We start from the raw sequence: 17,331 nt of genomic DNA, 5'->3' as shown, positions 1-17,331 counted from the left end.
TGTCTGTCTTTATTTCTGTCTGTCTCTCCCTGGCCTCCTTTGTCTGTCTGTATTTCTTTCTATCTCTCCTCCCCCCCTCCCCCACCACTTTCCTTTGCAGAAGCAGCAGCGGTATTTCCGTTCCCCTCCAGGTCCCTGTGAAGTAGTAGCAGCATTTCCCCCCCTCCCTTCTCCCCCCCCCACTTTCCTTTGCAGAAGCAGCAGCGTATTTCCCTTCCCCTCCAGGTCTCTGTGAAGCAATTCCCTTCTCTTACGTGAGCTGTCCTGCTCCGTTCGGCCCCTCCCTTCTCTTAATGCGATTTGGCCTGCTCCGTTCGGCCCCTCCCCCTTCCCTTCCCGCGGGCTGGCCTGCTGCGGCCGAAGGTTAGTTTTAAAAGTGCCGGTGGCGGCTCCTCTTACGCTGATGATCCTCCTGAAGAGCAGCCTGCGAAGGTGGCCGGCTTTAGCGAACCTCGCAGGCCGCTCTCCAGCCTCGGTAGCACGTTCCCTCTGACGCACGGGATCGTGTCAGAGGGAACGTGCTACCGAGTTGCAGAGCGGCCTGCGAGGTTCGCTAAAGACGGCCACCATCGCAGGCTGCTCTTTACAGGAGGATCAGCAGCAGCAGCGGCGGCGGCGAATGAGGGCCGAGGTGTGTTCCCTGCCGAGGACGCGGGCAGGAAGAGAGCTTGCCTGGCTTCCAGGGTGAGTGAGGGCGGAAGGAGAGGAGTGGCCAGAGTGATCATTGGCCGGGTTCTAAAATGGAACACGGCCACGGATCACACACCATGGCGGCAGTAATCACGCTTTTTTAAAAGCGCTTGCGCCGCTAACCTTTTATTATATAGGATTAGGATAAGCAAAGCAGCATTTGGCATGGAAGGACCCAAGGATCAGTTAGCAATTATAAGCATCTTTAAATAAGAAGCTTTTCAGGCCTGCCTAGTTCTACTCAGCCCCACCCCATTTTTCCCCCAAGCTTCACCCCCCTCAACCTGTTCTCATGCTCGGGACCACGTCAGGAGGGCATCTACGCTTGCGCAGGTGTGAAGTGATGATGTTGCATGCGCAGATGCCTTCCTGACGCGGTCTCGAGCTGGAAGCTTTTCAAAACTCGGACAAAGTACCGGGTTTTGAAATGCATCCGGACACGTCCTTTAAAAAGAGGACATCTGATAACCCTGGGTTTGGGAAATGTGAGGGAGTCTATGGGAATTTACTGCTCTCCCTTAAAAGCACTCCCTCACAGTCGCAGAAACAACTTAACCTCCCCCCAACAACAAAACAAAACCTGACTTCATAGCATGGAGGTGATTCAGCAACAGTGAAATAAAAGCCCCTAGCGTAGCTCTGCCAGAGAGGTCCAGAGAAGAGACAGGAAGCCTTCCATCTTTTGCCTCCATCCTATATGTATAAGCTACAGAAGCTCCACTTGGGGTAAGCCAAGTTCATCAAGGAACCCTGTTGAAACTGTTACTTTAGAAACCAGGGCCCAACTTGGCCAGATTATGCTGAACATTGAAAGGCAAAACTTTATCACTGGGACTCCAGGCCAGAGACAAGCTGTTTGTGTTTTCTTTTGAGAGATAATCTAGTGTATACAAGCCACAGGAGAGAACTCTTAAGTCCAAGAATTGGTTTTGTGTTTTATTTTTCCCCACTTATGAAAGAAACGGGTTACTCATTTCCCTACATATTTAATAAATTTGTTTGTTTAAGTTTTAAAACTGCTATCTGACTGTCAAGGCTCCAGGCTGGCCCTCATCCATTCTGCTATAAGGGAGTAAGAAGAAATATCACCTAGGAGGTAGTTTCACTCTTAGGTATAGTAGTACTAGTAGAGCATTTGTGTGTGTGTGTGTGTGTGTAAGTGATTGGAAACAAAATTATTCCAATATTAAATGTGACTATTAAGGAGGCAATTTCAAAGAATACAGACTTCAAAACTTTTTTTAAATTGGCCTTTTTGAAAAGTTACTAAGGTTGAGTGGCTATATTTATGCCCCTAGTTTCACTAATCAGTAATCTTATATTCCACTATTTTTCAATTCAAATTCAAAGTGGATTACAAGAAAAACCCTATATTAAGAACACAGATACCTAAAAATTATAACACAGAGTTAAAATAACAAGAATAACATTTATAAAAAAAAAACAAAAAACCATACCATATTTTTCATTTTATAAGACGCACCTGACCATAAAGACGAACCTACGTGTAGAGGAAGAAAAACCAAGAAAAAAAATTTGGTTCAGAATTTTTTTTTTCTTGGGTTTTCCTCTTCTACATGTAGGTGCGTCTGGTTGTAGGCAGCCCACCGCCCCAGGTACCTTTTTTTAAATGCCGGTGGTCCAGCGCGGTCTCGCCAGGACCTTTCCATGCTCCTGTTGGACAGCTGCCTCCTTTGTTGCTGCAGAGTGGCGAATAAGGCAGGACCGTGAGCTTTACGCTTCATGTCTGGTCCCGCTCCGCTCTGTGAATGGCTGCTGTCAGTTTTCGCGAATCGCAAGAACTGATGGCAGCCATTCACAGAGCTATTCACGAGAACTGATGGCAGCCATTCTCGGAGCGGTGCGGGACCAGGCAGGAAGTGAAATGCTCATGCTCCTGCCTTATTCGCCACTCTGCAGCAACAAAGGAGGCAGCCGTCTAACAGAAGCGCGGAAAGCTCCTAGCAAGACCACACTGGACCACCGGCATTTAAAAAAAGGTACCGAGGGCGGGGGGAGGGAGGTGTTTAAAAATTGTATTCCCTCCCACTTTTTGGGGGGAAAAATGCGTCTTATGGAGCGAAAACTACGGTAGATCTTTAAAGCTTTATAAAAAATAATATACAAATCTAGGCTTCTTATTTCCAACGGAAGACTGTTCCACGTCTGAACAGCCTGATAAAAAAATGATGACTCTTCCTGATTACTCTAAAAACAGTTGCAAACTAATTTTTTTAAACTGCAGTTACTCTATGTAGTAATAAAATTAGCTGGAGCACATAAGAGATGTTAATTGTTTTGGAACATTACTGTATAAAGCCTTATGCACTAGACAAGATACCTTAAACTTAATCCTGTATCTAATTAGAAACCAGTGAAATTTTCACAAGAGCAGTTAAAACCTTTCAAATTATCTATCAAAAAAGATTAGTCTAGTAACTGTATTTTGAAGCAACTGTAATCTAGTAAGAACCTTTTCAGATGCTCTACAGTAAATAGAATTACAGTAGTCCAGATGTAGCAATAATATCGATTGACAAAGTACAGTGGTGCCTCGCATAACGGACGCCTCGCACAACGAACTTTATGTCTTGATTCGTACAACGAACTTCGTTTCACACAACGAAGTCGCCCGAGCTGCATCCTTCCGCGCAGGCACTGCGCTTAACTGCCCTCTCTCCGCCTGGCTCCCTCTTGCCCCCCCCGACTCCCCGACACGATCGGGGCAAGAGGGAGCTCAAGCCCTCTTGCCCCCCCCCCGACTCCCCGACACGATCGGGGCAAGAGGGAGCTCAAGCCCTCTTGCCCCCCCGACTCCCCGACACGATCGGGGCAAGAGGGAGCCCAAGCCCTCTTTCCCCCCCGACTCCCCGACACGATCGGGGCAAGAGGGAGCTCAAGCCCTCTTGCCCCCCCGACTCCCCGACACGATCGGGGCAAGAGGGAGCCCAAGCCCTCTTGCCCCCCCGACTCCCCGACATGATCGGGGCAAGAGGGAGCCCAAGCCCTCTTGCCCCCCCCCGACTCCCCGACACGATCGGGCCAGGAGGGAGCCCAAGTCCTCCTGGCCACGGCGACCCCCTAACCCCACCCTGCACTACATTACGGGCAGGAGGGATCCCAGGCCCTCCTGCCCTCGACGCAAACCCCCCCTCCCCCCAACGACCGCCCCCCCAAGAACCTCCGACCGCCCCCCAGCCGACCCGCGACCCCCCTGGCCGACCCCCACGACACCCCCAACCCCCTTCCCCGTACCTTTCTGTAGTTGGCCGGACAGACGGGAGCCAAACCCGCCTGTCCGGCAGGCAGCCAACGACGGAATGAGGCCGGATTGGCCCATCCGTCCCAAAGCTCCGCCTACTGGTGGGGCCTAAGGCGCCTGGGCCAATCAGAATAGGCCCGGGAGCCTTAGGTCCCTCCTGGGGGCGGGGCCTGAGGCACATGGGCCCAACCCGACCATGTGCCTCAGGCCCTGCCCCCAGGAGGGACCTAAGGCTCCCGGGCCTATTCTGATTGGCCCAGGCGCCTTAGGCCCCACCAGTAGGCGGAGCTTTGGGACGGATGGGCCAATCCGGCCTCATTCCGTCGTTGGCTGCCTGCCGGACAGGTGGGTTTGGCTCCCGTCTGTCCGGCCAACTACAGAAAGGTACGGGGAAGGGGGTTGGGGGTGTCGTGGGGGTCGGCCAGGGGGGTCACGGGTTGGCTGGGGGGGCGGTCGGAGGTTCTTGGGGGGGGGGCGGTCGTTGGGGGGGGGGGGGGTTTGCGTCGAGGGCAGGAGGGCCTGGGATCCCTCCTGCCCGTAATGTAGGGCAGGGTGGGGTTAGGGGGTCGCCGTGGCCAGGAGGACTTGGGCTCCCTCCTGGCCCGATATTGTCGGGGAGTTGGGGAATCGGCGGGGCAAGAGGGCTTGGGCTCCCTCTTGCCCCGATCGTGTCGGGGAGTCGGGGGGGCAAGAGGGCTTGGGCTCCCTCTTGCCCCGATCGTGTCGGGGAGTCGGGGGGGCAAGAGGGCTTGAGCTCCCTCTTGCCCCGATCGTGTCGGGGAGTCGGGGGGGCAAGAGGGCTTGGGCTCCCTCTTGCCCCGATCGTGTCGGGGAGTCGGGGGGGCAAGAGGGCTTGGGCTCCCTCTTGCCCCGATCGTGTCGGGGAGTCGGGGGGCAAGAGGGCTTGGGCTCCCTCTTGCCCCGATCGTGTCGGGGGGTCGGGGGGGGGCAAGAGGGCTTGGGCTCCCTCTTGCCCCGATCGTGTCGGGGAGTCGGGGGGGCAAGAGGGCTTGGGCTCCCTCTTGCCCCGATCGTGTCGGGGAGTCGGGGGGCAAGAGGGCTTGGGCTCCCTCTTGCCCCGATCGTGTCGGGGAGTCGGGGGGGCAAGAGGGCTTGAGCTCCCTCTTGCCCCGATCGTGTCGGGGGTGCCAGGGACCACACGGAGTCACCCACCGTACCACCCGATTCGGGTAAGCGCAGGTATCGGTGGGTGGCTTATTTGCGGGGGGGGTGCCTTATTTTACATTTTTTTCTAAAAAGGGGGGGCTGTCTTATTTGATGGCCCTGCCTTATCATCGGGGAAACACGGTAGAAAAAAAAAAAAATGAACAGTTAAGTCCCAGTTTTTGCCGCTGAGACTCTGCCCTCTCTCACTGTAAAATTAGACTCTACTTAGTCTGTCTTTAAATTTAAAAAATGTGTGTTGTTTTAAAAAACAATTATGTTTTTAGATGTATCTAAATAAAAATAATAACCAAAAATTTATCTTTTTTTATGTCATCTTAGCATATTTTATGCTGCAGAACGAATTATTTTTTTTTACATGTATTCTTATGGGAAAACGCGTTTCACATAACGAACGTTTCGCATAACAAACTTGCTCCTGGAACCAATTAAGTTCGTTGTGTGAGGCACCACTGTATTTGAAAACTGGATTGTGACAAGATAGATCTTATAGCTCTCAGTTGTCGAAGATGAAAAATAATTTTTTAGAAGCATTCTCATATGATGATTTAATTCTAGATCAGAATCTAGGATTACACCTAAAATTCTGATGCATTATCTATTCTCAAAACATCACCAGATATTAACTTTACTTCATTCATACAGATATTCTTATAATTTCTAAAACCAATAAGTTTTGTCTCAGCTGTATTCAGTTTTATTTCTAGAATCTGGCCTTTAAAGTTTATCAAGTCAAACTAAGCATAATTATACAAACATGAATCTTATGTAAGATAACTTTGGAAACAGTTGAACAGCAGCCCTCATATCCTAATCTCAAGAACTTCTCCACATCTTGGGTATATTCTGTGCCTTCTAGGCCTTTATAGCTCTTAGGCCTGTGGCTGTTTAATGAAGGGATTTCATACCACCACCTCTGTTAATTTTGCAAGGTTTTGAAATTATGTCTACAGGTTAGCCTAAAAGAAACGAGTTAGGCTGCCATCTATCTACTAGGTCTTAGAACTGCAGAAGAAAGGAAGCATGTCTGGAGAAACAAAGAACTTTAGTGCACACAGAAACCCATTTCACCATAGAGTTCTCTTTACTGACTTCAGATAAGACCCTTTTGACATGACCTTTGCAGTTTCATGACATGATTCATCAGGAGTGATTTAGGACTGAAAATCAGAAACAACAACTTCTGGACTAAGTCATCCTTGCTGTCAAAGCACTGTCTAAACAGGTTAGCTTTATCATGAGTTTGATTCAGAATTATAATGATGAAGCTTCTTTTGAATCTTGTCTTTGTGGTGTGTGTGTGTGTTTTAGTTACTTGCACATTGGCCATGCAAAAGCTGCTCTTCTAAACCAGCACTATCAGGTGAACTTCAAAGGGAAACTTATTATGCGGTTCGATGACACAAATCCTGAAAAGGAGAAGGAAGATTTTGAAAAGGTGAGTGAAAAATGAAGGATAAATCTTTCAGTAAAAGTTATTTAATGGTGATGTAATCTTCACCACTGTAGTGAAATCTAGACTTGTCTGGTATTAAAAAAAAGTAAAACCCAAGTTATACAGTACAAGTGAAAGAAACGAGGGTTTCCACATCCTAAGGGAGACCTGTGATAAGGATGAGTAATGTAATAACATAAAACATTTTTGGAGGATAGTAATTGGATTATTTTTTTGTTAAATGTTTTAAAGCTAAGAAGTAGATGGATGGGGACAATTATTGCATGTTGCAGAGAGAGTGCATAAGTTTTTATTTTATTTTTTGAGACAAGGAATATTTAATTTCTTTTTTGTGTGCTGCTTAATCATAGGAAAGTTTCTGTAGCCATGTTAAGGCTTGTAGGTATAACCAACTTGTACCCTCTTGTATTCTTCAGTTTGTCTTGATATTCTTACAGGCTGTGACTTCTGCCCCTTTCATGTCACTCTGTTTTTCTGGTGCACCTTTCTGCTACCCTCTCTTCATCATCTTCCATATCCTCCACAGGTTTTTTTCCCGTCCTGTTTATCTCAGCTGTGTTAAGTTTGTGTGACTTGCAGAGTAGATGGTGACTGCTACTTGACTGCTTCACTTTAATTGGTGACACAGACCTGCCACTCTTCCAAAAGTGGCTCCCATCTTCTCCATGGCTGCTAGTTTAAAATAAGGAACCCCCCAACAAAGAAGCACAGTATGCCATATCCTTCAGGAATTCTGAGACCACACTTTGAGAACCAGTGTTCTAATCTTTCCTTTTGTTGACACAGAATAGATGCAGTTGGAGGGTTGGGTGCTGGTAAGCAAACTCTTTTTCCAGAAACAGAATTGCAGATTTAGCTAAATTTGGATAAGAACATAAGAACATAAGAACTGCCTTCTCCGGATCAGACCTTCGGTCCATCAAGTCCGGCGATCCGCACACGCGGAGGCCCTGCCAGGTGTACACCTGGCGTAATTTATAGTCCATCAAATCCTTATATGCCTCTCTTAAGGAGATATGCATCTAGTTTGCTCTTGAAGCCTAGGATGGTCGATTCTGTCATAATCTCCTCTGGGAGAGCATTCCAGGTGTCAACCACTCTCTGAGTAAAGCAGAACTTCCTGACATTAGTCCTGAACCTGTCCCCCCTCAGCTTCATTACATGTCCTCTAGTCCGTGTCAAATTGGACAATGTAAACAATCTTCTCTGCTCTATTTTGTCGATTCCTTTCAGTATTTTGAAGGTCTCGATCATATCCCCACGCAGTCTCCTTTTCTCAAGGGAGAACAATCCTAGTGTTATAAGTCTGTCCTCGTATTCCAGTTTCTCCATACCCTTCACCAGTTTTGTTGCTCGTCTCTGCACCCTCTCCAGCAGCTTTATATCCTTCTTTAGGTAGGGGGACCAATGTTGGACACAGTATTCCAAGTGTGGTCTGACCATTGCCCTATAAAGCGGCATTATAACTTTCTCTGATCTACTCGAGATTCCTTTCTTTATCATGCCCAACATTCTATTTGCCTTCTTTGCCGCTGCCGCGCATTGTGCCGACGGCTTCAGGGTCCTATCTATCAGTACACCCAGGTCCTTTTCTTGTTCACTCTTCCCTAGAGTTGCACCTGACATTGTATACTCGTATTCCTTATTTTTATTGCCTAAATGCATTACCTTGCATTTCTCCACATTGAACTTCATCTGCCATTTCTCCGCCCATGTTTCTAACCGACACAAGTCGCTCTGGAGTTTCTCTCGATCCTCCTGCGATCTGATTGCCCGGCATAGTTTTGTATCGTCTGCAAACTTGATGATCTCACTGGATGTTCCTTCCTCCAGGTCATTGATATAAATATTAAAAAGGATCGGCCCAAGTACCGAGCCCTGGGGTACACCACTAGTCACTTTCTCCCAGTCGGAGAACTTCCCATTTATGCCCACTCTCTGCTTTCGGTTTTCCAGCCATTTGCCTATCCATCTTTGTATATCCTCCTCTATGCCATGACTTTGTAGTTTCCTGAGAAGTCTTTCGTGTGGAACTTTGTCGAACGCTTTCTGGAAGTCCAAGTATATTATGTCCACCGGCTTCCCACTATCAATTTGCTCGTTCACGGTCTCGAAAAATTGGAGTAAATTAGTCAAACATGATTTCCCTTTCCTGAATCCATGTTGACTGGGTTTCATCAAGTCGTATGCGTCCAAGTGCCGGACTATGCTATCCTTGATCAGTGCTTCAACCATCTTGCCAGGGACAGACGTAAGACTAACAGGTCTATAGTTGCCCGGTTCCCCTCTCGATCCTTTTTTGAAAATTGGGGTGACGTTCGCTATCCTCCAGTCGTCCGGTATCTGTCCAGTTCTGATTGTCAGGTTTGCAAGTTTTTGCAATAACTCTCCGATTTCAAACTTCAATTCCTTTAAGACTCTCGGATGAATCCCATCCGGTCCAGGGGATTTGTCACTTTTAAGTTTGTCGATCTGATAGTATATCTGGTCTAAGTCCACTTCAACTGTGGTGAGGCTGTCTTCTATTTCTCCTGCAAACACTTTCTCCGCTTCAGGTATTGTTGAGGTGTCCTCCTTCGTAAAGACGGACGCAAAGAAGGAATTTAGTTTGTCTGCGATTTGTTTATCTTCCTTGATGTACCCTTTTCTTCCCTGGTCGTCCAGGGGTCCCACTGCCTCTTTTGCAGGTTTTTTCCCTTTCACGTATCTAAAGAAGGGCTTGAAGTTTTTGGCCTCCTGGGCTATTTTTTCCTCATATTCCTGTTTTGCATCCCTCACCGCCTTGTGACATTTCTTCTGATCATCTTTATGTTTGTTCCAGGCTTCGGTTGTCTTTATGCATTTCCATTTTTTGAAAGAGTCCTTCTTTTCTTTTATGGCTTCCTTCACCTGTATGGTAAGCCATGCCGGTTCTCTTTTGCTCTTTGTTCTCCGATCTTTGGAAATCCTCGGAATGTAGAGATCTTGTGCTTCTGTGATAGTATTTTTCAGTAGGGTCCATGCCTGATCAACCGTTTCAAGTTTGTCCACCATCTTCTCGAGTCGTTTTTCTACCATGGCTCTCATGCTATCGTATTTACCCTTTTTAAAGTTCAAGGTGGTGGTTAAGGTTTTGGCATGTTTCCCTTTCCCGATGTCAAGTTTAAAGTTGATTACATTGTGATCACTCGTTCCCAGTGGAACTATGACTTCCACTTCTGTTATCGGTCCCGTGAGGCCATTTAGGACCAAGTCCAAGGTGGCGTTGCCTCTTGTCGGCTCTTTTACCATTTGTTCCAGGAAGCAATCCCCTAGCACCTCCAGGAACTTGGCTTCCTTGCCGCAGTTGGAGGTTGCTAGTTTCCAGTCTATCCCTGGGAAATTGAAGTCTCCCAATATAATTACATTGCCTGTCTTGCATTCTTGTTTGATTTCCTCCATCATTTCTGAGTCAGTTTCCTCCGCCTGTCCTGGTGGACGATAGTAAAGGCCAATTTTCGTATCTGCGCCATATTGACCAGGAATTTTGATCCAGAGTGATTCAAGCTTCTCTTTCATTTCTGTTGTAACCATTTCAACAGAATCTATTCCCTCCTTAACATATAGAGCAATACCTCCACCTTTCTGCCCTACTCGATCTCTTCTATACAGTTTGTATCCCTGTAGTACTGTGTCCCATTTGTTTTCTTCATTCCACCATGTTTCTGTTATGCCAATGATATCCAATATGTCATGTCTTGCTATTGTCTCTAGTTCCCCCATTTTGTTACCCAGACTTCTAGCATTCGTATACATACATCTAAGTTCCCTTCGTGTTACCTTTTTGGACCTTCTACTCTTGGCCTTCCCTGTAGTTTCAATTACGGTATCCTTTACTGCTCCTGTGTTATCACCTTTGTTTGATGTGTGGTCGTCCCCTCCTGTGTCTGAGTTGTCCCTTCCTGCTTTTTCTCCCTTATTGGCTGTGAGGTCGTCTTCTCTTGTGTAGGTGTAGTTGTCCTTGGCTTCTTCGTCGGGGCATCCTGCTATCCGTACCATCGACCGGTGGTCGACTGTCGGCTTTCCCCTGTCTTTCAGTTTAAAGCCTTCTCGATTGCCTTCTTCATGTTGCCTGCCAAAACTCTTGCTCCTTCCTTGTTGAGGTGTAGTCCGTCCCTTCTGTAGTACTTGCTTTTTCCCCAGAACGCCGTCCAGTTGCGCACGAAGTCGAAGCCTTCTTCTTCGCACCATCGTCTCATCCAGGCGTTGATTACTTGCAATTCCCCTTGTCTCTTTCCATCCGCTCTTGGTACTGGGAGGATCTCAGAGAAGGCCACCTTCACCTCCCTGATCTTCAGTTGTCTTCCGAGAGAGCGGAGCTGGCCCTTCAGCTCTTCCCTGTCATACTTCCGCCCGCTCACATCATTTGTTCCCACGTGGATAAGTACAGCGGTGTCCTCTCCCCCTGCTCCATCTATGATCCTGGAGATCCTGTTGGTCACATCCTTCACTCTTGCTCCAGGCAGACAGGTGACGACTCTGTCCTCTCTTCCTCCTGCGGTGTAGCTGTCCACATGTCGTATGATGGAGTCGCCTACGATGATCCCCATCTTCTTTATTCGGGAGTTCCTTGGGGGGCGTTGGTCCACGTCCTTGGAGTAGGGCCAGTCTTCTTCCTCCAATGATACTCTTGAAATTTTTTCCTGTTCTTTGGGTGGGGCGATGTCTTCCTGTGCTCTCACTATTCCTCCTGGTGTGCGGTTGTCTCCTACCTCGTCTTCGGTTTCTTCTGTGTTTGCATGGGTGTCTTCTCTCCTCACATCGGTTTCCTGAGTACAGTTTTCCAGCCCTGGGATCTCTACGTGGTGCTGATGAGCTTCCTCTATGAACATTTCTAGTTCCTTGACCTCGTCGTTTGGACTGTACTCCACTAGAATCTTCTCCTGTGCTCGGATTCTGTCTTCGAGTTCCATCACTGTTCCTTCCAGTAGTCTTACCTGATATTTCAAGCTATCCATCTCCATGCATCGATTGCAAATGTATGCCTGGGTCCCTGAAGGGAGGTAGTCATACATATTGCAGCCGATACAGAAGACCGGAAAGCTCACCTTCTGACTTCCTTGGGCTTCCATTTCTTGCTTCCCTTGTGTGTGCTTGTGTCCCTTTCCTGCTGCTTCCTTATGTTGCTTGCCTTGCTGTCTCTTTTGTGTGTGCTGTCTCCGCTCTACTTCACCTTGATTGTATGTGTGGATTTGTTCCTTTGGCGTCTGTCTCTTCCTTACCTTCTGTGTTTGTCGCTTCCTTACCGTTCAGTCCTCCTCGGTGTTCTTGATAGTAGATACTCGTCCCTTGCAAGGAACGGCCTCGCGCCGTTGACTCCTCCCCTTTTAAGGGGGAGTCTGTCCGATGACGCTGAGGGGGGGGGGGCGGAGCTACCTCTCGCCGCTACCCCTAGGCTTGCTGGTCTCCCGGCTGCTAGTCTCCCTTCCGCAGCCCTTCTCCTCCGCTTCCTGCCGGTGCTGGTGTCTCACTCTCCTCTCCTTCCTCTTCCACGAGGCACGCCTGGCTGGTGAGCGATCTCTTGCCTCGCGCCGTTGACTCCTCCCCTTTTAAGGGGGAGTCTGTCCGATGACGCTGAGGGGGGGGCGGAGCTACCTCTCGCCGCTACCCCTAGGCTTGCTGGTCTCCCGGCTGCTAGTCTCCCTTCCGCAGCCCTTCTCCTCCGCTTCCTGCCGGTGCTGGTGTCTCACTCTCCTCTCCTTCCTCTTCCACGAGGCACGCCTGGCTGGTGAGCGATCTCTTGCCTCGCGCCGTTGACTCCTCCCCTTTTAAGGGGGAGTCTGTCCGATGACGCTGAGGGGGGGGCGGAGCTACCTCTCGCCGCTACCCCTAGGCTTGCTGGTCTCCCGGCTGCTAGTTTCCCTTCCGCAGCCCTTCTCCTCCGCTTCCTGCCGGTGCTGGTGTCTCACTCTCCTCTCCTTCCTCTTCCACGAGGCACGCCTGGCTGGTGAGCGATCTCTTGCCTCGCGCCGTTGACTCCTCCCCTTTTAAGGGGGAGTCTGTCCGATGACGCTGAGGGGGGGGCGGAGCTACCTCTCGCCGCTACCCCTAGGCTTGCTGGTCTCCCGGCTGCTAGTCTCCCTTCCGCAGCCCTTCTCCTCCGCTTCCTGCCGGTGCTGGTGTCTCACTCTCCTCTCCTTCCTCTTCCACGAGGCACGCCTGGCTGGTGAGCGATCTCTAAATTTATTAAATAAGTTCTTCTTGCAGTTTTGTTGCAGAAAGGGTGGAATACTGTCCTGGTAAGGTGGTGGAAATACTCTATCTGAATTCAAGAAAGCATGGGACAGGCATGTGGGATCTCTTAGGCAGAGGAGACAGTGGATGGGCAGACTGGATAGACCATTTGGCCTTTATGTGCCATCATGTTTCTAATGTCCCCCCCCCCAATATCTTATTGCTTTGTGTTCTAGATACTGAACGATTCTAGTTTTGTGGTATTTAGTGCTGGTTGGTAGGGTGTGATACTTCTAAGCTGCCCATGCGGCTATTTGTGGTAAAGGGATTTTTCTATACACCTTTGCTGTAGGTTATCCTGGAAGATGTTGCTATGCTGCATATTAAACCCAATCAGTTTACATACACCTCGGATCACTTTGAAACGATAATGAAATATGCGGAAAAGCTTATTGAAGAAGACAAGGCTTATGTTGATGACACCCCTGCGGAACAGATGAAAATGGAGCGAGAACAGAGGACAGAGTCAAAACATAGGAATAACAGTAAGGCCCATTTGTCAGTTCTTTTCCTTTTTGGGGGGTTGTTTATGTGGGGTTTTTTGTTTGTTTTTTTTAAATAGCTAAAATATCCTTATCTGTTGTTTTCTGCACTTGTTACTATGCAAAAGATGCTCACTATATGCTGGTCAGGAAATGGTCTAATGAAGCGGAGAAATAATAACCCCCCCCAAACAAATGTGGAGCCCATGAACTGGGTATAGGTGGGGCGTGTGGAGAGAAAAGGGAGGACAAAACAAAGGAAGGCATTCAGGCTGTGTTGAAATACTTACTTTTTAAAATTCCCTTCTAGGTCTTAGCTAGTGAGCAGAGTCATGGTTACTCAGGCACTGAAGCCTAAAGAGTACAGTCTTCACCCAATCTTTTGCCATTTTCACTTTATCCTAAAAAGAACCCAGTATACTGATATCTTTCTTTTTCCCTTTTTCATTAAACAAAAAGATTCAACTTTTTTGATGGGTTTACTTTTTAAGAAACCAAAAATTCATTTTCTGCCTTTGCTGTATGTTTTAATTTATGTTTATTTTTGTCTCATCTTTTCCTATCCTCTGCCACAAGTCTCTCTGAACTTATCTTTTATTCCTCTCACCCCCTCTTCTTTCTCCCCTTGTCTCCCTTCTTTTCCCTAGTCTTTTCTTACCCTCTAGTTCTTAACTCTCTTCTCCCTTCAAACTTTCATTACTCCTGGTACAAAATAAGAACTTGTATGTAATATGCAAACTACTTTGATTGTAAGCGCAAAAAGACAGTATATCAGATTCAATCTTCCCTTCCTCATTCTTTCCATTCCATCAATCCCTTCCTCCTTATGATACCTTTGCTTCCTCCTTTACTCATCTGTCCCTCCCCCTCTCATTCTTGCCTCGTATCTTATCCTGCTGATACTGTACTGCTCAGTCACATTGTGGTGACACTATTTCATGTTCTCACAGTTTATCAAGAGCCTAGAAAATGCTGTGGATACTCTGCTATTTGGAGCTGGTAAACTGTGCAATGCAGTGCTGCTGGTAGGACCACGGGAGGGGGGGGGGAACAGTGAACCAAGACCTTTCAGCAGGAAAGTGAGAGAGGTGGGGCAGTAGTGGCATGTGCTGTGGGTAAGGCCTAGAAAAGTAGTGAAGGTTTCAAAAGGGCCCAGTTTCCTACTATTTCACAACAGAGAGCAGATCTGGTAGTGCCCTTTAGCCTCTAGAGAGGACCCTGATGATTCAGCTTTAGATTTTGTTGTCTATACCAATTAGATTTAGATTATGAATTAGCTGCTTAGCACAAATGCTAACGATTTCTAATAGCCATCTCATTTTCAGACCTCCACGGAGGAAAACCTAAGTAGTCTACTATCAGGCGTCATCTGAAATTAGCACATTGAGGACATTTCTGTATGTGGAAATGGAGGAGGAAAAAGAGGTGTATGGAAGTTAAGCTCTGAAGCAGAGCCTGAGAACATAATAACAGAAAGAAATGCTTGAGAGCTAGGAAGCAGATGAGGACATGTACTCCTGTAAAAACATACCTTCAATGTATACAGTGGTGGATCCTTCTCCACTGCTGTTCCACTGTCAGTCAGGGTACTTCAGGGCTCTGTCCTGGGACCTCTTCTTTTCTCCATCTATACTCATTCCCTTGGTGCCCTGATCTCTTCCCATGGTTTTTAATATCACCTCGATGCTGATGACTCCCATATTTACCTCTCCACACCTGAAATCTCTACAACAGGGGTGTCAAAGGCCCTCCTTGAGGGCCGCAATCCAGTCGGGTTTTCAGGATTTCCCCAATGAGATCTATTTGCACGCACTGCTTTCATTGTGTGCTAAAATATCTCATGCATGTTCATTGGGGAAATCCTGAAAACCCGACTGGATTGTGGCCCTCGAGGAAGGACTTTAACACCCCTGCTCTACAGGAATCCATGCCAAAGTTTCTGCCTGAACTGAACATGGCCAAGACTGAGCTACTTATCCTTCTACCTAAACCCATCTCTCCTCTCCCCTCCTCTCTATCTCAGTGGATAGCACTCTCATCCTTCCTGTCTCATCATCTTGCAACCTCAGGGTCATCTTTGACTTCTCTCTCTCTTTTTCTCTGCACAAATCAAAAAGACCACCAAAACCTGTTGCTTTCTCTATAATATTACCAAAATCTGACCATTCCTCTCTGAGCACACTACCAAAACCCTTATCCACACATTTATCACCTCTTACTTAGACTACTACAACTTGCTTCTCACAGGTCTCCCTTGTAACCATCTCTCTCCTCTTCAATCGTTCAAAATTCAGCTGCACGACTTATATTCCACCAGAGTCGCTATACTCGTATCACATTTCTCCAAGTCACTTCATTGGCTCCCTATCCATTTCCGCATACAGTTTTAGACTCCTCTTATTGACTTACAAGTGTATTCACTCTGCAGTTTCTCGGTATCGCTCTTCTCTTCCTACACTCCTCCATGCAAACTCCATCAGGCAAACCCCTCTTATTTATTTATTTAAAACATTTTTATTTTGCTTTAAACCAAAGCAGGTCACAATAAACATACACAGTAAAAAGGCATAACAATAGTAATTTAGAAACAAAAACAATAAAACTGTGGAAGGTGACTGAAAAGGCTCATTAAGGCTTTACATGACATTGAGGTATCAAAAATACATCAGCCAAAATAAATCTAATCTCTTCATACCAAGATAAAAGCTTGGGCAAAAAAGTGGGTCTTCAATAATTTTCTAAGCTGTAATAAGTTCCCACAGAATCTCAAAGTGCCAGACAGGGCATTCCATAAATCAGGCTCAGCAGTAGAGAAGCACGAATTTCTAGTACAGTACTTACATATTTTACTGTATACCTTTTGCTGGTATCAAGCAACAAACAGTTTTCAGAGCTCTCATTGGTTTGCACACTGTAAGAGATTTAGCCAAATAATGTGACAGGGTATTGTAAACACCCTGTTGGCCAAGTGTCAAGATTTTAAATTGTATCCGAAATAGTATCGTTAACCAATGTAATTTTTTCAAAATCGGAGAAATGTACTCATAACGGAACATAGCCATCAAGACCCGAGCTGCTGAGTTCTGAACAGTTTGTAAAGCTTTGATCCGAACAGCCTTCTCCTCTGCTGCCAACTCCAGAGTACATTCCTTTTCTCTTGCTGCACCATACACCAAAAACAAACTGGCTGATTGATTACGTCAAGCTCCGTTCCTGACAGTATTCAAATCTGGGTTAAAAAGTCCACTTTGAGGTTGCTTTTAGCTCCTAACCCCACTTGCTCGTAAAGCACCCACCTGCCTGAGAGACTCCCTAACCCCCCACCATTGTCCTGTTTGTCCATTGATAAGAGTGTAAGCTCTACTGAGCAGGGATTTTCTTTTTAATGTGCTATAGAAATAATTAATAGTAGTAGTAAAATCTAGATTTTCTATGGAATCCCAGGGCTTCTCTTTATGTTTATCTGTAGTAGATAAAGAGAGATCCTGTTGTGAAGTGTGAAATAAGATGTAACTTGTGATGTTAAGCTATGAGGTACGTCACAATAGAGCATACACTCAACTCCTTAGCCCCATACGCAGCTGCAACTAAATGACTACCAAATCCTCACCCTAGTTTTCTGAAACCTTAAAAACTGAAAAACAAGCTGGCAGAAGACTTGAAAGACAATGACAAAAACTAATCTTCTTGAATATAAAACCACCTAGAGAAATGCAGTCAATAAATACAAATTCAATATTGTCGAAACAAAAAAATCCAACTACGCTCATAGAATTGAAAACAATAAATTTGATATAAAAAAAACTATTTTGTGGGACATTTACTCACAACCCAATTCACAGGCGCTAGCACACTTCATAAACGAGATAAAAAAACATTCAGTCAGAGACAAAAAATGCTACCACTGTTGGCACACAAGTACACCACACCGATCCTGGGTCAACAGATCCACCATACCCTGCAGACCAAATTTGGAGTTCCTTCACACCTTAACTCAATCAGAC

General features: G+C 46.8%; 1 protein-coding gene across 2 annotated transcripts in view; it reads left to right on the top strand.

Moving 5' to 3' along the window:
* EPRS1 (glutamyl-prolyl-tRNA synthetase 1) overlaps positions 1–17,331 on the top strand; it is a 206,048-nt gene that overhangs the window by 41,626 nt on the left and 147,091 nt on the right. For both annotated transcript variants that reach the window (XM_033937456.1, XM_033937457.1), the window contains exons 7-8: positions 6,449–6,575; positions 13,138–13,330. In XM_033937456.1, coding sequence (XP_033793347.1) covers positions 6,449–6,575; positions 13,138–13,330 — 320 coding nt within the window. The remainder of the gene's footprint in view (positions 1–6,448; positions 6,576–13,137; positions 13,331–17,331) is intronic.

This window comes from Geotrypetes seraphini, chromosome 3 (assembly GCF_902459505.1).
Source record: "Geotrypetes seraphini chromosome 3, aGeoSer1.1, whole genome shotgun sequence".
Taxonomy (NCBI): Eukaryota; Metazoa; Chordata; class Amphibia; order Gymnophiona; family Dermophiidae; genus Geotrypetes; species Geotrypetes seraphini.
Note: the sequence above shows the minus strand (reverse complement) of the source record. Positions and strands in the feature narration are given on the sequence as shown.